Genomic DNA, 25,766 nt, shown 5'->3' with positions numbered 1-25,766 from the left:
TCACATAATTTATTCAGAAAGTACAAATAACGACAAATAAAGCTAGAATACTATTAACCGCAACATGTAAGTGTAAAATACAACAACATTATGATTAGTATATTTTCAGAATGTGCTTGTTCTATTTTTTAACACAAGAAATAATCTTTAGTTGTCTTTATTTTTAATTGATCATGCCTTGATTTTACCAGTCCGGGCCACTTGGGAGTAGATTTTTCTCCATGTGGCCCCCCCAACTAAAACGAGTTTGACACCCCTGATGTACCAAGATGATCATATCTGCTGTACAGGTTTACTTTAGAAAAGAGACGTGTGGGATACTTCTTTTGTTGCCTTTTTTGTATTTTACCTTAACTGTTATACAAGTGTAAAAATATGTTAAACAATATGGCGACTTGTCCAGGGTGTACCCCGCCTTCCACCTGAAGCAGCTGAGATAGGCTCCAGCACCCCCGCGACCCCGAACGGGACAAGCGGTAGAAAATTGGATGGATGGATGAAATATTAATAGTAAATTGTATTATTTGCGTTAACTGTCAAACAAGTATAGAAATAAGTGAGCAACTGTTATTTTTTTTCTATATTAACTTTTGTACAAGTGCAAAAAAAGAGTAAACACTATCAATAGTTATTTGTATTTTTACGTTAACTGTCATGCAGGTGTAAAAATAAGTTAAGCGTAGTTTACAGTTTATCTTTTTAAATGATAAACAAATAAGTAAAAACAAATTAGCAACTGTTATCTTTTCAGTATTAACTTTTTTACACGTGTAAAAAGAATAAACTCTGTCAATAGTTATTTGTGTTTTTACATTACTGTCAGACAGGTGTAAAAATAAGTTAGCAATTGTTATCTTTTTTCATTCATTTCGGTACAAGTGTTAAAAAAAGAGTAAACACTATCAATAGTTATTAGTATTTTTTACATTACCTGTCCTACAAGTGTAAAAATAAGTTAAGCGTAGTTTACAGTTCATCTAAAATATATATTTTTTATTATAAACTGTCAAACAAGTGTACAAATAAGTTAGCAACAGTTATCTTTTTCAATATCAACTTTTTTACAAGTGTAAAAAAAGTAAATACTATCAATAGTTATTTATATTTTTACGTAAACTGTCATACAAGTGTAAAAATACGTAAACACTATAATGGTATACTTTATTGTATTTTTTATGATAACTGTCATACAATTGTTAAAATAAGTTAAGCAAAGTTAAATGTACATCTTATATATTTCTTAAGGTATTAACTGCCACACAAATAAGTTGGAAACTGTTATCACATTTTTTTAAATAATTAATTGTCATACCAGAGTAAAAGAGTAAACACTATTAATAGTATTGTCATGTCTTGTGATCATGTTTTGTTTAGTTATGTTCTGTTTTGCTTAAGACTCCATTGTTTCCTGTTTTTACACTTCCTTGTTTGTTTTGTTTCCATGACTATCCATCAGTTTTCACCTGACCTCATGTCACACACCTGTCTCACGTTTTGCACTCGCACACCTGTCACTAATCATGTCACTATTACTTAAGCTTCCAGTTGCCAGGCTGTCTTTCTGGCAACATCACTCTGCTTCATGTCATGCTTACGGTTTCATGCTTAGTTCACGCTGCTTGTTTCATGGTCCTTGCTGCCCTGTTCACGTCATCACAAGTAAGTTTTGTTTATTAATGCCACAGTTAGTGTATTTTGTTTTTATTCCATAGATCTGCCTTTGTGCTAGTTTTGGTTTTTTTATAGCCAAGTTTTGTACTTTCGCCCTTGTGCGCGCCTTTTGTTTATTCCTTTTATTAGTATTAAAATAAAGATGTCATTACCTTCACGCCATCTCCGGTCCAAGTTCACTTGCATCTCGGGAAAACAACCACCCCAAAGTCCACGCTTTGACAAGTATATTGTATGTTTGACAGGAACTGTAATACAAGCATACTTGCTAACCTTGAGACCTCCGATTTCGGGAAGTGGGGGGCGTGGTTAGGGGCATGGTTGGGGCGGGCCGTGGTTAAGAGGGGAGGAGTATATTTACATCTACAATTCACCAACTCGAGTATTTCGTAAATATTTTATATATATATATATATATATATATATATATATATATATATATATGTATGTGTATGTATGTATGTATGTATGAAATACTCGACTTTCAGTGAATTCTAGCTATATATATTTATTATATTACATATATAAATAAAATAAATAGTTGAATTTCAGACGGCACCTATCAAATACACAGTAATAAAAACACAGTTCTACTAACTGTACTGCTGGTTACAAAAAAAACAACACTTACCTTTCACTATGTGAGTAACTTTTGTTCTGCCATTTGCGTACTGGCGAGAGTCACTTGCCGTCAGGTACGCAACACCACGTAAATCGTTGGCCAATCAAAAAGCAACCCCATAACGCTATAACCAACATTCACCAGGCGATGGCGACAGACAACATAGAATCACTCTATTACAGACGGTGTCGCCATGGCTGTAACTTCCTCGTTCTTCTGCTTTGTCTCCTTGTGTGTGCAGTTTTTTATTAAAATCCGTAGATGTTGTAACGTGATTGGGCAGGCAAGCTGTTTATATAGTGGGAAAGCGGACGTGAAAACAGGCTGTCCCCACTCAGGTCCGCATGGAGCTGGAAGGGGCGTGTCATCCAGCTCTGCTGAATTTCGGGAGATTTTCGGGAGAAAATTTCTTCCGGGAGGTTTTCGGGAGAGGCGCTGAATTTCGGGAGTCTCCCGGATAATCCGGGAGGGTTGGCATGTATGCATACAAGTGTAAAAATAAATTGGGGTTTTGGTATTTTTTTTCCCATTTATTAACTGTCATACAAGTGTAAAAATAGGTTAGTCACTGTATGGCCTTTTAATTGTTTGAAAAATGATTAATTGTCACAAAAGTGTAAAAAAGACCAACATTTTTCCAGATCATATTCCAACGGTAATACCTGAGAGGCGTTTCAGAGCTTCCACTGTATTTCTTGAACACTTAAAGGGCAGTAAAAAAAACAAACAGAAAAAAAACATACCGGCCACTCAGCATAAATACTTGATATCACCTTACTGCAAAATGTATGAACATGACCTTGTTGACATGTTACTGTGCTTTGTTTACTTAAAAAAGAAAGGCCTTTATTTAGAAAATTGCTAAGTTTATGAATATTATTATATATAGTATGTATGATTATTATTATTGCAGTTTAACGTCAACAAAACTGAACTTTTTCCACCATTTATTAAAATTATTTTTCAACAAGTGCTAATATAATCCAGTCTGAGCCCTGACTAATATACTACTGTAGTGATATCATACACCAGGGGTCGCCAACGCGGTCCCCGCGGGCACCAGGTAGCCCGTAAGGACCAGATGAGTCGACCGCTGGCCTGTTCTAAAAGTAGCTCAAATAGCAGCACTTACCAGTGAGCTGCCTCTATTTTTTAAATTTTATTTATTTACTAGCAAGCTGGTCTTGCTTTTCTCGACATTTTTAATTCTAAAAGAGACAAAACTCAAATAGAATTTGAAAATCCAAGAAAATATTTTAAAGACTTCGTCTTCACTTGTTTGAATAAATTCATTAATTTTTTTACTTTGCTTCTTATAACTTTCAGAAAGACAATTTTAGAGAAAAAATACAACCTTAAAAATGATTTTAGGATTTTTAAACACATATACCTTTTTACCTTTTTAAATTCCTTCCTCTTCTTTCCTGACAATTTAAATCAATGCTCAAGTAAATTTATTTATTTTAATTGTAAAGAATAATAAATACATTTTAATGTAATTTTTCATTTTAGCTTCTGTTTTTTCGACAAAGAATATTTGTGAAATATTTCTTCACACTTATGATTAAAATTCCAAAAAATTATTCTGGCAAATCTATAAAATCTTTAGAATCAATTTTAAATCTTATTTCAAAGTATTTTGAATTTCTTTTAAATTTTTTGTTCTGGAAAATCTAGAAGAAAAAATGATTTGTCTTTGTTAGAAATATAGATTGGTCTAATTTGTTATATGTTCTAACAAAGTGCAGATTGGTATTTAACCTATTTAAAACATGTCATCAAATTGCTAAAATTAATCTTAATCAGGAAAAAATACTAATCATGTTACATAAATTATTTTTTAAATTTTTTCAAAAAGATTCAAATTAGCTAGTTTTTCTCTTCTTTTTTTCGGTTGAATTTTGAATTTTAAAGAGTCAAAATTGAAAATAAACTATGTTTCAAAATTTAATTTTAATTTTTTTCGCGTTTTCTCCTCTTTTAAACCGTTCAATTAAGTCTTTTTTTCTTCATCATTTATTCTCTATTATTATTGCAGTTTAACGTCAACAAAACTGAACTTTTTCCACCATTTATTAAAATTATTTTTCAACAAGTACTAATATAATCCAGTCTGAGCCCTGACTAATATACTACTGTAGTGATATCATACACCAGGGGTCGCCAACGCGATGCACCGCGGGCACTAGGTAGCCCGTAAGGACCAGATGAGTCGACCTTTTGTAAAATTAAAAAAAATGTACCACGGAATGACAGACCGAAATACCCATTTTTTTTTTTACATATATAGATTTAGTTCTTAAAGATAAATTGAGCAAATTGGCTATTTCTGGCAATTTATTTAAATGTGTATCAAACTGGTAATCAGTTCCCAAGAAGTAGCTCTTGGTTTCAAAAAGGTTGGTGACCCCTGCCATACACCGTACTCAAATACAACGTCAACACCAGGTGCTTGCTGAAAGTATCATTTTTTGCTTTTTTACTGTAATATCACATCTCCGTACAATTCATAGCAGATGTGCGCGCGTCTCCTGGTGTTCCTGCGTGTATACGTCTACAATGTCAAGTGGCAAACTTCACAGGATGTCTCGCTGTGGTGAGGCGGGATATTAGTCAGGCCAGAGAGAAAATCTTTGCTCGCTTTTGCTAAATATGTCTGCCCTACTTTTCTTTGGACGCTTTCAAGTGTATTTTTTTTCTTTTTTGTGTGTGTGCGCGTCTGAGTCACGGCCTCTCCCTCTCGTGCCCTTTTACTCACACTGCACTCAGCTGTAATGGACAGGCACAGCCACAACATTAGGTACCTGCAAGCGCAAGTCACTCCAGGATTTTGCCGCTGGTTTGGTTTTTTTGCGTCACTTTTTCAGAAAGTTGCGGCAAAAGTCTCGACGTTTTCAATAACAATTCAATAACAATTATTTTGAATTTGTGATTTTATAAATGCCTGTGATGAGGTGGCGACTTCTCCAGGGTGTACACCGCCTTCCGCCCGATTGCAGCTGAGATAGGCACCAGCGACCCCAAAGGGAATAAGCGGTAGAAAATGGATGGATGGATGGATTTTATAAATGTGTTTAAAGTGTTCCTTATGATTAAAAAAAAAAAAAAATCACATGGTTTCCCCGGGCAGACAGGTTATTTTACGGCCGGCACCTTAATATGAAGCTTTAATGATAGTGCGGCCTGCGAGTTTTATATGAATGGCGCTTTACAGCGTCATATTTGTATTCCCTCAATTTTTCCGGGAGACTACCAATTTTCAGTGCCCCTCCAGGGGTATTTATTCTCTAAAATTTCACCTAAACAAAAATATTGAGGGGGCACCGTGGAGGCGCTGTCTGTTACGTCTCCTTTAACCTGTACCAACGACGTGCCAGCCCAGCTACAATTTGTGTTTGACTTCTGCAGATGCAATAAGCGACTGCAAGACATACTTGATCAACAGCCATACAGGTCACACTGAGAGTGGTCGTATAAACAACCCAGAATCCCATGCAACCTTACTCTTCCGGGCTACAATATACACCCCCGCCACCCCCAACACCGCCCCCTATTGTAGCCCGGAAGAGTTAGGGCTGCATTGGATTCTGTGTATTTTTTTCTGTTGTGTTTATGTTGTGTTACGGTGCGGATGTTCTCCCAAAATGTGTTTGTCAATCTTGTTTGGTGTGGGTTCACAGTGTGGCGCATATTTGTAACAGTGACAAAGTTGTTTATACGGCCACCCTCAGTGTGACCTGTATGTCTTGCAGTCACCTCTGTGGGTCTGCAGAAGCCTCATACAATATTTGGCTGGACCGGCACACTGTTTGTGTGATGGAAAATTGGATGATACTGCAGGTTGCAGAGAATGCTAAAGGCAGTGCCATCACAGCACGCCCTTAATATTGTTGTCCGGATGAAAATCGGAAGAAAGATGTTCCCTGTAGGGGCACTGATACTCGGGTGTTTCCCAGAAAGATCGCAAGACTTTGTAAGTATGTTGCTAGGGAGGGAAAGCCACTCAAAGAAGGTCAATTCATTAAAAAGTGCATGTTAGAATTTTTTCAAGAAATCTTTTCTTGCGGCCCAGCCTCACCCAGTTTCTGCATCCAGTGGCCCCCAGGTAATTTGAGTTTGAGACCCCTGACCTATAGTGATGCGTGGTTGGTTATGGTTTGAATTAATATCCAACAATTGCAACAATGACTTTTTACTGTCAATATCAACTACCAAGTTTACATTTTTAATGTTTTCTGCTGGTGGTGTGACTCCGCATTTTTCAATGAACAAAAATGTGCCTTGGCTCCAAAAAGGTTGAAAAACACTGCTTTAAACAAGTACAAGTACAGATTCTAATCCTCCACTAACTTGTACAAATCTTCAAATACCAGAGATCTACACCATCCAGGGCAACGCTCAAGGCAGCCCCTGCTACCTTCCCTTCCTGTACGATGGACAGTGGTTTCACAGCTGCACCAGCATCGGCCGCGAGGACGGCCACTTGTGGTGCGCCACCACATACGACTACGCTGCAGACGAGCGTTGGGGCTTCTGTCCCGTCAAGAGTGAGACCTCCCTCCCGAGTTGATGTCTAATTCTGATTGCCCGGGATGACTTATGCTTGAAATGTCCTTTTTTCTGCCGCGTCAGGCGGCGGCTGCGAGACGTTCTGGGACACGGACCCCCTGACAGACAGCTGCTACCAGTTTAACTTCCAGGCCACGTTGTCGTGGAACGAGGCCCGCATTAGCTGCCAGCAGCAGGGGGCCGACCTTCTCAGCATCACCAAGCTGCACGAGCAGACCTACATCAATGGTAACTTTAATACCAGTTCACACTTTTAATCGCCAGATCGATGAAAAAAATGTGCCAGGAGGACCACGCCCACTTTTTGGATGTCATTGTCTTTGACTAATTGTTTCCAGACTTGAACTCATTTGGACTATTTTATGAAATGTTATTACCACCATCAGTAAATTTCCATTTACACTGACTCATGGAATTTTTACACTTATAATACTTATTACTGTAAAGAAGCAAAGTAAAAAAAAAAAAAAGTGTATGTGTATATATATATATATATATGTATGTATGTATGTATATATGTATATATATATATATATATGTATGTATGTATGTATATATGTATATATATATATATATATGTATGTATGTATGTATATATGTATATATATATATATATATATATATGTATGTATATATATATGTATATATGTGTATATATATGTATATATATATGTATATATATATATATGTGTATATATATATATGTGTATATATATATGTGTGTGTGTGTATATATATATATATATATATATATGTATGTATGTATGTATGTATATATGTATATATATGTATATATATATATGTATGTATGTGTGTATGTATGTATGTGTATGTATATGTATGTGTATGTATATGTATATATATGTGTATATATATATATATGTGTATATGTATGTATATGTATATATATGTGTATATATATGTGTATATGTATATATATATATATGTGTGTATATATATATGTGTATATATATATATATGTGTGTATGTATGTATATATGTGTATATATATATATATGTGTGTATGTATGTATATATGTATGTGTGTATATATGTGTGTATGTATATATGTGTATATGTATGTATATATGTATGTATATATATATATGTATGTATATATATATATCTATATCTATATATATCTATATCAGGGGTCACCAACCTTTTTGAAACCAAGAGCTACTTCTTGGGTACTGATTAATGTGAAGGGCTACCAGTTTGATACACACTTAAATAAATTGCCAGAAATACCCAATTTGCTCAATTTACCTTTTAATAAATGAATCTATACATATATTAAAAAAAGGGTATTTCTGTCTGTCATTCCGTCGTACATTTTTTTTCCTTTTACGAAAGTTTTTTTTGTAGAGAATAAATGATGAAAAAAACACTTAATTGAACGGTTTAAAAGAAGAGAAAACAGAATTTTTTTTTAATGAAATTTCAAAACATAGTTTATCTTCAATTTCGACTCTTTAAAATTCAAAATTCAACCGAAAAAAAGAAGAGAAAAACTACCTAATTCGAATCATTTTGAAAAAATTTAAAAAGATTATTAATGGAACATCATTAGTATTTTTTCCTGATTAAGATTAATTTTAGAATTTTGATGACATGTTTTAAATAGGTTAAAATCCAATCTGCATTTTGTTAGAATATATAACAAATTGGACCAAGCTATATTTCTAACAAAGACAAATCATTATTTCTTCAAGATTTTCCCAGAACAAAAATGTTAAAAGAAATTCAAAAGACTTTGAAATAAGATTTAAATTTGATTCTAAAGATTTTCTAGATTTGCCAGAATATTTTTTTTGAATTTTAATCATAATAAGTTTGAAGAACTATTTCACAAATATTCTTTGTCGAAAAAACAGAAACTAAAATGAAGAATTAAATAAAAATGTATTTATTTTTCTTTACAATTAAAAAAAAAACATTTGAACATTGATTTAAATTGTCAGGAAAGAAGAGGAAGGAATTTAGAAGGTAAAAAGGTATATGTGTTTAAAAATCCAAAAGTCATTTTTAAGGTTGTATTTTTTCTCTAAAATTGTCTTTCTGAAAGTTATAAGAAGCAAAGTAAAAAAATAAATTAATTTATTTAAACAAGTGAAGACCAAGTCTTTAAAATATTTTCTTGGATTTTAAAATTCTACTTGAGTGTTGTCTCCCTTAGAACTAAAAATGTCGAGCAAAGCGAGACCAGCTTGCTAGTAAATAAAAATAAAATTAAAGAAGTAGAGGCAGCTCACTGGTAAGTACTGCTATTTGAGTTATTTTTAGAACAGGTCAGCGGGATACTCATCTGGTCCTTATGGGGTACCTGGTACCCGTGGGCACCGCGTTGGTGACCCCTGATATATATATATATATATATCCATCCATCCATCCATTTTCTACCGCTTATTCCCTTTCGGGGTCGCGGGGGGCGCTGGCGCCTATCTCAGCTACAATCGGGCGGAAGGCAGGGTACACCCTGGACATGTCGCCACCTCATCGCAGGGCCAACACAGATAGACAGACAACATTCACACTCACATTCACACACTAGGGCCAATTTAGTGTTGCCAATCAACCTATCCCCAGGTGAATGTCTTTGGAAGTGGGAGGAAGCCGGATATATATATATATATATATATATATATATATATATATACTGTATATATATATATATATATATATATATAGATACATGTAGTTTTAGTTAATCAACACTCTTAACTTTGATTATTTTTCAAAAATGTGGAACATTATTATACATTTACTGTATATTTAAACACATTTTAAACAGGAAACTCTTTGTTTTTCTTTTTTATTACACATATATGATAAAGTGATTTAAATCCTGTTATAATATTAATATATTCTTAGTATATTATTTTGAGTTTTGAATTTTGACTTATTATTATAAAATGTTTAACTAAAAATAATGTGATATGTATTATATATACTGTATAACATTTAACTGGAAACATGAGTATTAGTATTATTATTAAAATGATTACCATTGTTGTAATTTCATCAATGAGAAAAAATGTATGATGACATGAATTAAATTAATATGATAATATTTGAGCAATAAATGAATAAAAGAAAAAAAGTATACCTATTTACACTTGCTATTGATATATATTTTTGGGAGAATCCTCTGGTTCTTTGGCCTTAAAAATGATACAGTAGTCTATTTTGAAAATATATGTTTTTTATATTATTTATTTACTCTCTCAAACCCCAAAAAATTTAGAATAAATACATAAAAAATTTTTTTTTCACAATTAATGCTTTTACATTAATAATATTATGTTGTCTTTTTAACAATAATTAAATAATGATTAATTAATGATTAAAAAAAATGATGCAAGAAAACTTTACTTGCCTGTTGCTTAAAAACAATTGCCAGACCACAAATGAATTGAACAGCAGTATGATTATCACTGTTATTATTTCATTTATTTTTGAGATGGCGACTTGTCCAGCATGTACACTGCCTTCTGCCCGAATGCAGCTGAGATAGGCTTCAGCACCACCCGCAACCTTGAAAGGGAGACGCGGTAGAAAAATGGATGGATGCATGGATGGGTGGATTATTTCATTTATAGTACAAAATATATGATAAGTGATTTAAATCTAATATGATAGTATTCACAAAGAAAATATTATATACTTATTTAGATGTGCTATTGATATTTATATATATATTTTGGAGAATCATTTGATTCATTGGCCTTGATACGGTACTCTAATTTGAAAATATATTTGTGTTATGATATTTATTATGTATTTACACTCTCAACCCAAAAAATTATTCAAATTAAATAAACATTTAAAAAAATGTACAATTAATGCCATTGCAACAATAATAATAATACTAATATTTTATTATAATTTAATCCATAACTAGATAATGATTAAATAGTTATATACAAAAATGATATGATAAAACCTTAACTGGCTGTTATTAAAAAAAAAAAAAAAAGCCAGCTCATAAAAAATTACACAACAATATGATTGTCACTTATATTAATATTTGATCAATAATACAAAATATATGATGATGTGATTTAAATCCTATTATGATAATTTTCAAGAATAAGATCTATACAAGAAAGACAAATATACCTATTCACACCTGCTATTGGTTTATGTTTTTGGTAGAATCATTTGGTTCTTTGGCCTTAAAATACAGTAACACAGTGGTTCTCATACCTTTTTCACCAAGTACCACTTCTTAAATGACCAACATTAAAATACAGTAACGTAGTAGGCCAAAGTGTTCATTAAAAACAAGGCAGAGGTTTTATTTAACAAGTATATTTTGATATTTTTGACCACTCCAACCTTACACACAGTTTGAACATTAACACTGTGTTTAAATATAGGAAAATAAAACAGGGTACTTGAATCAAGTGATTCTTGTGCGTGCGTACCAAGCACTTGTGGGACATGTACCACAGTTTGAGAATCACTCTCGTTGTCTATTTTGAAAATACATATTTTTAATATCTACTCTCTCAACAAAATTAAATTGATGTATTTTGAAAAGTGTACCGTTAAAGTTAAAGTACCAATGATAGTCACACAGACACACTAGGTGTGGCAAAATTATTCTCTGCATTTGACCCATCACTCTTGATGACCCCTTGATAAAGTTGAGGAATGCTCATCAAACACTTATATGGAACATTCCAAAGGTATGCAGGCTAATTGGGAACAGTTGGGTGCCATGATTGGGTATAAAAGCAGCTTACATGAAATGCTGAGTAATTCACAATCAAGGATGGGGTGAGGGTCACCACTTTGTAAGCAAATTGTCGAACAGTTTTAGAACAACATTTCTCAACGAGCTATTGCAAGAAATTTAGGGATTTTACCATCTACGGTCCGTATAATCATCAAAAACTTCAGAGAATCTAGAGAAATCACTGCACGTAAGCGATGGTATTATGGACTTTTGAGCGCTCAGGCGGTACTGCATCAAAAACCGACATCAGTGTGTAAAGGACATCACCACATGGGCTCAGGAACACTTCATAAGACCACTGTCAGTAACTACAGTTGGTCGCTAAATCTCTAAGTGCAAGTTAAAACTCTACTATGCAAAGCCAAACCCATTTATCAACAATATCCTGAAACGCCGCCAGCTTTGCTGGGCCCGAGCTCACCTAAGATGGACTGATGCAAAGTGGAAAAGTGTTCTGCGGTCTGACGAGTCCACATTTCAAATTATATTTGGAAACAGAGGACGTGGTGTCCTCCAGGACAAAGAGGAAAATAACCATTCGGATTGTTATTGCCGCAAAGTTCAAAAGCCAGCATCTGTGATGGTATGGAGGTGTATTAGTGCCCAAGGCATGGGTAACTTACACATCTGTGAAGGCATTATTAATGCTTAAAGGTCCATACAGGTTTTGGAGCAACATATGTTGTCATCCAAGCAACGTTATCATGGACGCCCATGCTTATTTCAGCAAGACAAGTGTTACAACAGCGTGGCTTCGTAAAAAAAAGAGTGCGCGTACTTTCCTGGCCCGCCTGCAGTCCAGACATGTCTCCCATCGAAAATGTGTGGCACATTATGAAGTGTAAAATACGACAGCGGAGACCCCGGACTGTTGAACGACTGAAGCTCTACATAAAAAAAAAATGGAAAAGAATTCCACTTTCAAAGCTTCAACAATTAGTTTCCTCAGTTCCCAAACATTCATTGAGTGTTGTTAAAAGAAAAGGTGATGTAACACAGTGGTGAACATGCCCTTTCCCAACTACTTTGGCACGTGTTGCAGCCATGAAATTATAAGTTAATTATTATCTTAAAAAAAAAAAAAAATTATGAGTTTGAACATCAAATATCTTGTCTTTGTAGTCCATTCAACTGAATATGGGTTGAAAAGGATTTGCAAATCATTGTATTCCGTTTATATTTACATCCAACAGAATTTCCCAACTCATATGGAAACGGGGTTTGTAATACTGTATTATCATCATGACATTCATGATTACATAATGATATAAAACTATTAATATGAACACTTTAACTGATTATATTTATTTATTCATTTGATAGGTAAATCATAATACAGGTACTGAGAAAACACATTATTTTTTGTCCGCCCAACCCCCCCTACCCTCACCCCCCAAATTTATACAAATACAAAAAAATTAACAAAAATGACAAAAAAACACAGTGGGTAATATTTTTTGTAATTTGAAAAATAATTTCCAAAACCAAAAAAAAAAACAAAATCCATCACAAATTGTATTTAGTTTAATATTAGCCATACAAATACAGTGCTTGTTTTTCATGATGAAGTCTTCCAATTCTGGTTAGTTGCCTAATAAAATTGAATAAAGTACCTTGAAAAAAGATATGACAAGTTGAACTTTTGCTTTGCGAAGGCTTTTTGACAGGCTACAGTGCCGCCTTGTGGCTCGGCCTCAATGACCTGGACATCAACGGCGGCTGGCAGTGGGCTGACTCCTCGCCGCTCAAATATATCAACTGGGAACGAGGTTCGAAATAAGTTGAAATCTCTTCGCTTCAGGAACATTTGCCTCAGTGATGTTTTCCTCCTCTCATGTAGACCAACCAAACCACGAAGACGAGGAGAACTGCGTGGTGATCAGGACAGAGTCGTCGGGTCGTTGGCAAAATCGCGACTGTTCCGACGCCCTTCCGTACGTGTGCAAGAAGAGGCCCAACGCCACCCTGGACCCTTTCACCACTGGTCAGACCGAGTCCACTCCTGGTACCCTACTGTACGAACCCACCTGAGCCGTGGTCTTCGGTGTCCTCGCAGACTCGTGGGCCGACGACGAGAAGTACGAGTGCGACGTAGGCTGGCAGGCCTTCCAGGCGGGCTGCTACAAGATGACCGCGGAGAAAAGTGACTGGGAGGCGGCGCTCAAGACGTGCCAGAAGTTGGAGGGCAACCTGGCCAGCATCCACACGCTGCCCGAGTTGGAGTTCATCTTGCGCAACATCAAGAAAGGTCAGTTTCAAAATGATCTGTGGACCGAAAAGAATTGAATACAACTTTATCGTCAATGCACTGAAATAGTACCCCGTAACTCTGTAATTGTATTTTTCGGACTATAAGGCGTACTTAAAAGCCTCCTGAAACCCATTACTACCGACCACGCAGTCTGATAGTTTATATATCAATGATGAACTATTAACATTACAACACATGCCAATACGGCCGGTTTAGTTTACTAAATTACAATTTTAAATTTCCCGCGGAGTTTCCTGTTGAAAACGTCGCAGAATGATGACACGTGTTTGTGACGTTACTGGTTGGAGGAGACATATTAGCCCAGCACCACTTACGGCTAAAAGTCGTCTCTTTTCATTGCGCAATTACACAGTATTTTGGACATCTGTGTTGCTGAATCTTTTGCAATTTGTTCAATTAGTAAAGGAGAAGTCAATCAATCAATCAATGTTTATTTATATAGCCCCAAATCACAAATGTCTCAAAGGACTGCACAAATCATTACGACTACAACATCCTCGGAAGAACCCACAAAGTCAAAGTAGAAAGATGGAGGTGGGAAGCTTTAGCCTTCAGCCACACAAACACACGGTGTTTCCTTGTGTAAAATTCCCTTAAGTGAAGCTTTACTATGGATCCCAGCGGTCAAGCGAACATGGTTCCTGACCACTTTTTAACCGGCAGCTTTCGGTGAGAAAATTGTGGTAAAAAGTCGCCTCTTACCGGAGCTTTGCGGAGCTTGCGCCGTCCATGCAGCTTCCGTGACTTCCCTCAGACACTACCGTCAACGCACCCGTGGACACACCCTTCTGACTATCAGGTACTATTTAACTCACTAAAACACTAGCAACACAATAGAAAGATAAGGGATTTCCCAGAATTATCCTAGTAAATGTGTCTAAAAACATCTGAATTGTTCCCAATGCAATCGTGTTTTAGTTTTTTTAACTTTGTTTTTATTCTTTTCTAGTCCTTCACTATTAAATATCCTCATCCACGAATCTTTCATCCTCGCTCAAATTAATGGGGAAATTGTTGCTTTCTCGGTCCGAATAGCTCTTGATGCTGGAGGCTCACATTATAAACAATGTGAGGATGTGAGGAGCCCTCACACTGGTGACGTCATCGTCTGCTACTTCCGGTTAAGGCAGGGCTTTTTTATTAGCGACCAAAAGTTGCGAACATTAGCATCGATGTTCTCTACTAAATCCTTTCAGCAAAAATATGATAATATCGCGAAATGATCAAGTATGACACATAGAATGGACCTGCTATCCCCGTTTAAAAAAGAAAATCTCATTTCAGTAGGCCTTTAAAATCCTTTTCTCAAAATTCCCTAATGTAGGGAATAATTTTGGTTGTGCTTACTGACCTCAAAGCTATTTTATTTGGTACATGGTGTAATAAGTGTTAAAAGTAGATGGGAGTCACACAAAAGAGATATGTGTAGACTACAATATGACTCAAGTAAACAACACAAACATTTTCCATTGAAAATATATAGAATATTACACACGCCGCTCAAAAATCTATCAAAATGTTTTAGTACTGTAAGCTATGAAGCCGCACCGCTTGATGGATTGTACTGTACTTCTACATACAAGTATTATTGTGGTGTGTGTATAAGGTAAGACATATCTGGTGTTTTGTTTGACAATATTATGCAAAAGAGACTTTTCCTACCTTCTGGTACCTGCTGATCTGTATTTGGGATCTGCATAAGTCCTGAAAATTTGCGCGTGTCCACATTTGTAGTCTGTGCTGACATCGTAGTCGATAAGCTTCTACTTTATCTCTATCTTCTTGTTATGGGACATTCATAAATGGGTTGTACTTGTATAGCGCTTTTCTACCTTCAAGGTACTCAAAGCGCTTTGACACTACTTCCACATTTACCCATTCACACACACATTCACACACTGATGGAGGGAGCTGCCATGCAAGGCGCCAACCAGCATCCATCAGGAGCAAGGGTGAAGTGTCTTACTCAGGACACAACGGACGTGACGAGGTTGGTACTAGGTGGGATTTGAACCAGGGACCCTCGGGTTGCGCACGGCCACTCTTCCACTGCGCCACGCCGTTCATCCTCCGTTGTTGCCATTTCAAATATAAAATAGTGTACAGTTCTTACTTATATCTGTCAGTAAACTTGCCATAAAAATGCTCAAACATACCGGTGTAGTGAGTTTACATTATTCACCCAAGGAACTTTAGTTATTAGAGTGTTTCGGTCGGACGGTTTTTCACGGGACACATTTCCGGCGTTGTTGTTGCACTAGTGAGCCACGGATGAGGAGATGCTGCTCCGTTATTGATTTAAGTAAAGTCTGAATGTCATTAAAACAGTTAGCTCCATTTTTGACACTTCTTCCACTCCCGTCCTTGCACGCTACACCAAAGATGACAGAGAAAAGACGCTGCCGAAAGTGAGCCTCGTAAATAAGACCACCCACAAAACGGTGCATACTGAAGCGACTGTCAGAAAGCGACTTTCTGTAAAACATAATCTATGCAACATTTTGACCAAACAACCAACATTACATGTTATATAGTTGGTTTTACATTAAGAACAAAATAAATAATAATATGACTGATGTGGACAAAAGAACCACCATAAAATGTTATGAACACCACAAGGAAGTTTTTTTTTTTATTTAGAAAAAAAGTATTTATAATAATATGACCACTTTAATGCGCCTTGTAATCCGGTGCGCCTTTTGTATGAAAATAGACCTGACGAGACCCGCTCATCTGCAGTGCGCCTTATAATCCTGTGCGCCTCATGGTGCGGAAAATACGGTAGATTCCTATTGTGGGACCACAAAAATCTTCAAAATGTATACTCATTTTTTATTACAATATAATATACATTCAATGTCGTTGCACTTAAAAAGTACAAGGAAATTAAAACAAAAAATCTGATGTGTTTATAAACTTCACAAGATGACAGTAGCTGCATTTAAAGTATGATGACCTTCATCTAGCTCTGCATGCACTTTAAAATGTGGGCTCTTGGTGTTAAAGCCATGCATGTTACACTATGCCACACAGTAGTTTAACATCAACTCATAAGCACTATTAATGCTGACTGAGCAGTTTGCTGTTACAATTTTGGTTCTGCTGCCGCTGTCTTGTACGTATTCATGAATAACTGTGTGGTGTGCTTACAGAAAAGTTGAAGGCTGTATGGGCCACTTTGTTCTTTTTTGTCCATTCAAGATCCCTTAAACCACATGGCAGTTATTATTAGTTTCTTTTATTATTTCCTGTCCAGCGCTCTTAATTTTCCTTCCACATCCTGTTTGCCTCCCTTTGCCACCACTCCTCTGTACATCAACACTTGTTTTGCGCTTCATACGCCTGTGTTCCAACTGCACACTTTTTTTTTTGTGTTGCCTGCGTTTCCCTAATTAAGGGGGCTTCTTTTCTGCACTTGCCTGCCGTCTCTGCATACACACACCGAAACGTAACAGAAACTAAAATGATGTAGCTCAATCAACTCTTCTTTTTATTGTTATTTATTGTGTGAATGCCCAAGCTTTCACACATAAAAGGTCCTACACCAAAAAAAAATCATCTATTTATTACTATTCCACCGCAAAAGTTTGCCGGAGGCCACAACCCACAGTTTTCATCCGATTGGAATACCGTATTTCCTTGAATTGCCGCCGGGGCGCTAATTAATTTAAAACCTCTTCTCACTCCTGTGCTTATCAAAGGCATGCGGTAAAAGTAAGCATGCGCTAATTATTTTAAAACCTCTTCTCACTCCGGCACTTACCAAAGGTATGCAGTAAAAATTTGAGTGTGATGTAAGCTTGGACTTTAAATCCTACTGAATAGCTCTTAATCTTCTTCCCTTTATGCAATTTCAAATTACCGGTATTAAAATCAGCCTCCTCCATTTTGAAAATGATGACAGGGGAAGTGTCACTCGTGACGTCACGAGTTTGACCAGGCGGTAATACTAAGCATGTGTTAATTATTGCGCGAAGCGAGTTTGACCCGGCAGTAATTCAAGGCCGGCGCATACTATATGCCCTGCGGCAATTCAAGGAAAATACGGTAATACGAGTTTCAAAACCTTTGGGTCCACCGGGAATCATTAGCTCCTCTAAAAATTATCCCAGTTTACCCAGAACTCCCATTATTGGGGTCATTTTTCCCATTGAAAATGAATGGGCCATTTTTTGTGGAGATTCAGAATCTCCACATTTTTAAACAGGTTCAAACGGTTCCACCAGGGGAGGGCCGTGCGTTTCTCGCGTTTTTACAATAATATCCAATCATATCATATCCCACATTTCTCATCCGTTTCGAACCGTTCCTGTCAGGACTTGGACTATGACTTGAAGATAGTTTGTTTTTCCAATGCAAAGGGAAATTGGCTTGAGCCAGACGTGAATGTGAGTACGTTTTTATTTAATACACTAATAAACTACAAACAAAGGAAGCAAACAAAAGGCACGCACGAGGGCGGAGAACAAACTTGACTACAAAAAACAAAACTAGTACAATGGCATGACTATAAACAAACAAACAAAAAAACTAAACAACTGTGACATAACAAAACCAAAAACTTACTTGGCATGAGCAAGAGCAGGGCTATCAAACTCAAATACAGAGTGGGCCAAAATTCTAAACTGAACAAAGCTGCGGGCCAAAGTTGAACAACTTAACCTTTTAATAGGGACCCAAACAAGTTTTGCATTGAATATTGAACAAGAAAGGCTTTTATAACTTTGTAGTGAAATGCAAAGTCGAGTTTTCTTGTTAGCGGGGGTGTATATTGTAGCGTCCCGGAAGAGTTAGTGCTGCAAGGGGTTCTGTTTATTTGTTCTGTTGTGTTTATGTTGTGTTACGGTGCAGATGTTCTCCCAAAATGTGTTTGTCATTCTTGTTTGGTGTGGGTTCACAGTGTGGTGTAACAGTGTTAAAGTTGTTTATACGGCCACCCTCAGTGTGACCTGTATGGCTGTTGACCAAATATGCTTTGCATTCACTTGTGTGTGTGTAGAAGCCGCATTTATTACGTGACTGTGCCGGCACGCTGTTTGTATGGAGGAAAAGCGGACGTGACGACAGGTTGTAGAGGATGCTAAAAGCAGTACCTTTAAGGCACGCCCCCAATATTGTTGTCCGGGTGGAAATTCGGGAGAATGCTTGCTTGCCCCGGGAGATTTTCGGGGGCCGCTGAAATTTGTGATTCTCCTGGAAAGATCGGGAGGGTTGGCAAGTATGAGAATTAGCATTGAATGCGGTGATACAGCGGCACCGGCACTGTATAATACCGGCGGGCCAGCTCTAATTTTAATTTATCATTGCCTCAAGGGCCAAATTAAATTACACGGCGGGCCAGAGTTTGACACCCATGAGCAAGAGGGAGACAGCATGGCTTGGCATGAATGGAGTTGTGTAATATGAAGTTGCCAGGCTGACTACCTGGCAACTGTGGCTTGAATAATACCAGTGATAATTACCAGCAGGTGTGAGAACTAAGGACAGGGGCGTGACTTGAGGGCAAGGTGAAAATCAATGAGTAGGCATGGAAACAAAGCAATCAAGGGAGTGCCAAAGCAGGAAACAAGTGTCCAAAAAATAAAACCAAACATGACTAAAACAAAACATGATTTCATGGGCGTGACAGTTCCAACATCCACACACTCCACTTACCTTGGACAACCAAACTACCAAAATTCCAGGAATTCCAAGAACTCCTGGTTTTTGAAAGCCCTATTTTCACCTCTTGCTAAAAAGTTTAAGTCAGGGTCCACGTTAATTAATTCATGGTACACGCCACGCTTTGGACACCCATTTCTTAGAGAGATTCGTTTTCACCGGACATTTTCTCATGCACTCCAAATGATTATCAAAGTAAAAAAAAAAAAAAAAAAAACATACTGGTCATGTTCTGCGTACATAATAATTTTCACATCGACAAAATAAACACAGTATCTTATTTTGCCTTCGAAATGAAGGCCCTGGTATATTTGGAACATTTACGGTAACACAAATGGTTGTGTAGCCCATTAGAGCGACATTAGAGACGTGTGTAGTTGTGTAAGTGTCACTTTGGAATGTCGGTCTCACGCAGACGCTCCAAGCTGCGGTTGCTGTGGTAACCATGTTTAGCACATCCCAAATTTCTCGTCCTTTTTCCCTCCAAATAGACCCTTAACATTCCCTTCCGAGCACCTTCTTCTCTCTGCTCGTGTGTGTTTGTGTGTGTGCGTGTTCCAAACCGACATATCCACATTTGCGCCCCCCGTCAGACACGGAGCAGCTGTGGATCGGCCTCCACGACACGGCCATGCAGATGGACTTCCAGTGGAGCGACCACACCCCTGTCATCTTCACCCACTGGCACCCCTTTGAACCCAACAACTTCCGCAACACCCAGGAGGACTGCGTCTCCATGTGGGGAGTTGTGAGTGACCCTTGACCCCCCCCCCCCCCCCCCCCCACCAACACACTCCCCTGTGTGTGTGTGCACGTACTTAACAATTGTTTGTGTGTGGCTTCTGCCAGTCGGGTCGCTGGGACGACAGCCCATGTAACATAACGCTGCCCGCCATCTGCAAGAAGGCCGCCACGAAGAGTGACGGCAAACCTCGACTGCAAGACTGCAAACAAGTAATGTACCTTTTCTTTTTTTTTTTTTACTTTAAAGGCCTACTGAAATGAGATTTTATTATTCAAACGGGGATAGCAGGTCCATTCTATGTGCCATACTTGATCATTTTGCAATATTGCCATATTTTTGCTGAAAGGCGCCAGCGCCCCCAAAATCCCCCCCCCCGAAAGGGAATAAGCGGTAGAAAATGAATGGATGGATGGATGGATTTAGTAGAGAACATCAACGATTAAGTTCGCAACTTTTGGTGCTGGCAAAAAAGCCTTGCCTTTACCGGAAGTCGCAGACGATGACGTCACAAGGGTGAGGGCTCCTCACGTCCTCACATTATTCATAATGGGAGCCTCCAGCGGCAAGAGCTATTCGGACCGAGAAAACGACAATTTCCCCATTAATTTGAGCGAGGATGAAAGATTTGTGGCTGATGATATTGATAGCGAAGGACTAGCAAAAAATAAAATAAAATAAAATAAAAAGCGACGGCTCCGGGCGGCGGCAGTGTGAGCGTTTCAGATGTAATTAGACCCATTTACTAGGATAATTCTGGAAGATCCCTCATCTGCTTATTGTTTTAATAGTGTTTTAGTGAGATTGTAAAGACATACCTCGAGGTCGGATGGCTGGGGTGAACACGCAGTGTCTCAGAGAAAAGCAGAGGAGCCAAGCTCACAGCTGCCTTTTAAACAGCTACTGCGGGAGGACAAATAATCCAATGATGTCTCCGGTAAGATATCACAATTTTCCCATGCAAAAACATGCTGGTTGACGTAGAGAAACATGTTCGCTTGACCGCTCTGTTAAAAACAAAGAAACACCGGCTGTGTTTTGGTGCTAAAGGCAGTTGCAATCCACCGCTTTCCACCAACAGCGTTGTTCTTTATAGACTCCATTATTAATTGAAAAAATTGCAAAAGATTCAGCAACATAGATGTCCAAATTACTGTGTAATTATGCGATTAAAGCAGACGACTTTTAGCCGCTAGTGGTGCTGGGCTAATATATTTCCTGACAGTCCGTGACGTCACGCGCACGCGTCATCATTTCGCGACGTTTTCAACAACAAACTCCGCGGGAAATTTAAAATTGGAATTTAGTAAACTAAACCGGCCGTATTGGCATGTGTTGCAATGTTAATATTTTATCATTGATATATAAACTATCAGACTGCATGGTCGGTAGTAGTGGGTTTCTGTAAGCCTTTAACGTGGTGACCTACATTATGTCACAACATATTTCATGCTTCAATATAAAGAAGCATGCGATTTGTTCCAGCCAATGAGGAAACAAAAGTTCTGATAAAAATGTATTTCAATTTAAGCTGCAGGATGGTGCGTTATTATACAGTGAGTCAGTGGTTCTCAACCTTTTTTCAGTGATGTACCCCCTGTGAACATGTTTTTAATTCAAATAACCCCTAATCAGAGCAAAGCATTTTTGGTTGAAAAAAGAGATAAAGAAGTAAAATACAGCACTATTTCATCAGTTTCTGATTCATTAAATTGTATAGTAGGGCAAAATATTGCTCATTTGTAGTGATCTTTCTTGCACTATTTGGAAAAAAAGATATAAAAATTACTAAAAACTTGCTAAAAAGTAAACAAGTGATTCAATTATAAAGGATTTCTATTTTCTACACATAGAAGTAATCATCAACTTAAAGTGCCCTCTTTGGGGATTGTAATAGAGATCCATCTGGATTCATCAGAATCTGAATCAGAAAAGTTTTTATTGCCATTGTTTGAGAACGGGTTAACAAACTAGGAATTTTACCTGGTGCAATCGTGCAACATAAAAGACATATACACAGAATAGATCGTTCATGAACGTAATTTTAAACATTTCTTGACAAAAAAAAAAAATCTTTAACATCAATACGTGTATTTATGGAACATGTCCACAAAAAATCTAGCTGTCAACACTGAATATTGTTGCATTTCTTTTCACAGTTTATGAACTTACATCCATATTTTGTTGAAGTATTATTCAATACATATATTTATAAAGAATTTTTGAGTTGTTGCTATTTTTAGAATATTTTTAAAAAATCTCACATACCCCTTGGCATACCTTCAAGTACCCCAAGGGGTATGCGTACCCCCATTTAAGAACCACTGCAGTAGGTAACGCTGCGTTACACTACGATTGTATCGAAAGGAACGATAGAAAGATAAATGTTGATGAATAGCTTTCGCTTTGCATTGTGCAGTCATTGTAATCTGTTTTTATTTATGATTTACACAACGTGGCAACATTTTTAAACAACGTGTCCATGGTTCTCGCCCGGAAAAGGGCGGACGGCCATCTCCGGGTTGAGGAGGAGACCCTTCCCCAAGTGGAGGAGTTCAAGTACCTCGGAGTCTTGTTCACGAGTGAGGGAAGAGTAGATCGTGAGGTCGGCGTCTTCAGTAATGCGGATGCTGTATCGATCCGTTGTGGTGAAGAAGGAACGGGGCCGGAAGGCAAAGCTCTCAATTTACCGGTCGAGCTACGTTCCCATCCTCACCTATGGTCATGAACTTTGGGTTATGACCGAAAGGACAAGATCACGGGTACAAGCGGCCGAAATGAGTTTCCTCCGCCAGGTGGCGGGGCTCTCCCTTAGAGATAGTGGGAGAAGAAGGGAGTGAAGAGAGGGAAGTTTGGGCTTCCCTGCTTAGGCTGCTGCCCCCGCGACCCGACCTTGGATAAGCAGAAGAAGATGGATGGATGGATGGACGACGTGCCAACTTCACTGGTTTTGGGTTTTATAGACACATGTGACCTCTCCCAGTCAATTAGGAAAGAAAGCTTCTGATTAAATAATTAAAGTAATGAATAATAATAATCATATATTTTGGAAAGGGTTATTAAAGTAAAAACAAAAAGTTGCTAATAGTTAAATATAATAATTCTTGTTATTGCGTCTTTTCTACAACGGACTTTCTTCAGGCTTCTGGTTGATTATCAATCTTTGTACCCAATCGGATTCGATGACGTCATTAAAGGCCTACTGAAACCCACTACTACCGACCACGCAGTCTGATAGTTTATATATCAATGATGAAATATTAACATTGCAACACATTCCAATACGGCCGGTTTAGTTTACTAAATTACAATTTTAAATTTCCCCCGGAGTTTCTTGTTGAAAACGTTGCGGAATCATGACGTGTGTTTGTGACGTTATTAATTGGAGGGGACATACTAGCTCAGCACCACTTACGGCTAAACGTCGTCTCTTTTCATCGCATAATTACACAGTAATTTGGACATCTGTGTTGCTGAATCTTTTGCAATTTGTTCAATTAATAATGGAGACTATAAAGAAGAATGCTGTTGGTGGAAAGCGGTGTATTGCAGCTGCCTTTAGCACCGAGACACAGCCGGTCTTTCTTTGTTTGTTGTGAAGCTTTAACACAGAGCGGTCAAACGAACATGTTTCTCTACTTCAACCAGCAAGTTTTTGGATGGGAAAATTGTGATATACATCTTACCGGAGACATCAGTGGACTATGAGTCCTCCTGCAGTAGCTCTCAAAAAAGGCAGCTGTGAGCTTGGCCCCTCGGCTTCTCTCTGAGACACTGGCGTGTTCACCGCAGCCATCCAACTTTCAGGTATGTCTTTACAATCTCACTAAAACACTATTAAAACAATAAACAGATAAGGGATCTTCCAGAATTATCCTAGTAAATGTGTCTAATTACATCTGAAACGCTCACGCTGCCGCCGCCCGCAGCCGTCGCTTTTTATTTTATTTTATTTTTATTTTTTTTGTAGTTCTTCACTATCAATATCCTCATCCATGAACCTTTCATCCTCGCTCAAATTAATGAGGAAATTGTCGCTTTCCTCGGTCCAAATTGCTCTTACTGCTGGTGGCTCACATTATTAACAATGTGAGGATGTGAGGAGCCTTACAACCTGTGATGTCACGCGCACATCGTCTGCTACTTCCGGTAAAGGCAAGGCTTTTTTATTAGCGACCAAAAGTTGCGAACTTTATCGTCGATGTTCTCTACTAAATCCTTTCAGCAAAAATATGGCAATATCTCGAAATGATCAAGTATGACACATAGAATGGACCTGCTATCCCCGTTTGAATAAGAAAATCTCATTTTTGACTAAAGGCCTACTGAAACCCACTACTACCGACCACGCAGTCTGATAGTTTATATATCAATGATGAAATATTAACATTGCAACACGTGCCAATACGGCCTTTTTAGTTTACTAAAATGCAATTTTAAATTTCCCGCGAAGTGTCCTGTTGAAAACGTCTCAGAATGCTGAAGTGTACGCGTGACGTCACGGACTGTTAGGAAATATTAGCGCTGTGCACACACACAACTAAAAGTCGTCTGCTTTTACCGCATAATTACACAGTATTTTGGACATCTGTGTTGCTGAATCTTTTGCAATTTGTTCAATTAATAATGGAGAAGTCAAAGTAGAAAGATGGAGATGGGAAGCTTTAGTCTTTAGCCACACAAACACACAGTGATTCCTTGTTTAAAATTCCCGGAGGGGAAACTTTGCTATGGATCAGAGCGGTCAAGCGAACATGGATCCCGACCACTTGTCAACCAGCAGTTTTTGGTGAGAAAATTGTGGTAAAAAGTCGCCACTTACCGGAGATGAACTGAGCTTGTGCCGTCCGTACAGCTGCGTCAAATTCCATCAGACACTGGCGTCAACACACCCGTGGATACACCCTTCCGACTATCAGGTACTATTAAACTCACTAAAACACTAGCAACACAATAGAACGATAAGGGATTTCCCACAATTATCCTAATAAATGTGTCTAAAAACATCTTAGTCCGTCCCAATGCAATCGCATTTTTTTTTTCTTAACTTGATTTTTTTTATTTAATTTTTTTCTAGTCCGTCGCTATCAATATCCTCAAACACAAATCTTTCATCCTCGCTCAAATTAATGGGGAATTTGTCGTTTTCTCGGTCCGAATAGCTCTTTCTGTTGGAGGCTCCCATTAAAAACAATGTGAGGATGCGAGGAGCCATCAACGGGTGACGTCATCGTCTGCGACTTCCGGTAAAGGCAGGGCTTTTCTGTTAGCGACCAAAAGTTGCGAACTTTATTGTCGATGTTCTCTACTAAAAATATGGCAATATTGCGAAATGATCAAGTAAGACACATAAAATGGACCTGCTATACCCGTTTAGATAAGAACATCTCATTTCAGTAGGCCTTTAAGGCAATATTAACGGTGTGATGGTCCACACTATTATTGGATCAGTTTGCGGTTGTTGTCAAGTTTGCCTTTCCCCATA

At 37.6% G+C, this 25,766-nt stretch overlaps 1 protein-coding gene across 3 annotated transcripts in view; it reads left to right on the top strand.

Moving 5' to 3' along the window:
- The window catches only part of mrc2 (mannose receptor, C type 2), a 98,506-nt gene that overhangs the window by 20,839 nt on the left and 51,901 nt on the right, over positions 1-25,766 (top strand). For 2 of the 3 annotated variants that reach the window (XM_061905401.1, XM_061905400.1), the window contains exons 3-9: positions 6,667-6,840; positions 6,926-7,090; positions 13,262-13,375; positions 13,447-13,590; positions 13,663-13,854; positions 20,133-20,287; positions 20,389-20,493. In XM_061905401.1, the coding sequence (XP_061761385.1) occupies positions 6,667-6,840; positions 6,926-7,090; positions 13,262-13,375; positions 13,447-13,590; positions 13,663-13,854; positions 20,133-20,287; positions 20,389-20,493 (1,049 nt within the window). Of the gene's footprint in view, positions 1-1,553; positions 1,660-6,666; positions 6,841-6,925; positions 7,091-13,261; positions 13,376-13,446; positions 13,591-13,662; positions 13,855-20,132; positions 20,288-20,388; positions 20,494-25,766 lie in introns of those variants that run through there. The other variant, XM_061905402.1, reaches the window with a different exon arrangement.

Source organism: Nerophis ophidion, linkage group LG07 (assembly GCF_033978795.1).
Source record: "Nerophis ophidion isolate RoL-2023_Sa linkage group LG07, RoL_Noph_v1.0, whole genome shotgun sequence".
Classification (NCBI taxonomy): Eukaryota; Metazoa; Chordata; class Actinopteri; order Syngnathiformes; family Syngnathidae; genus Nerophis; species Nerophis ophidion.
Note: the sequence above shows the minus strand (reverse complement) of the source record. Positions and strands in the feature narration are given on the sequence as shown.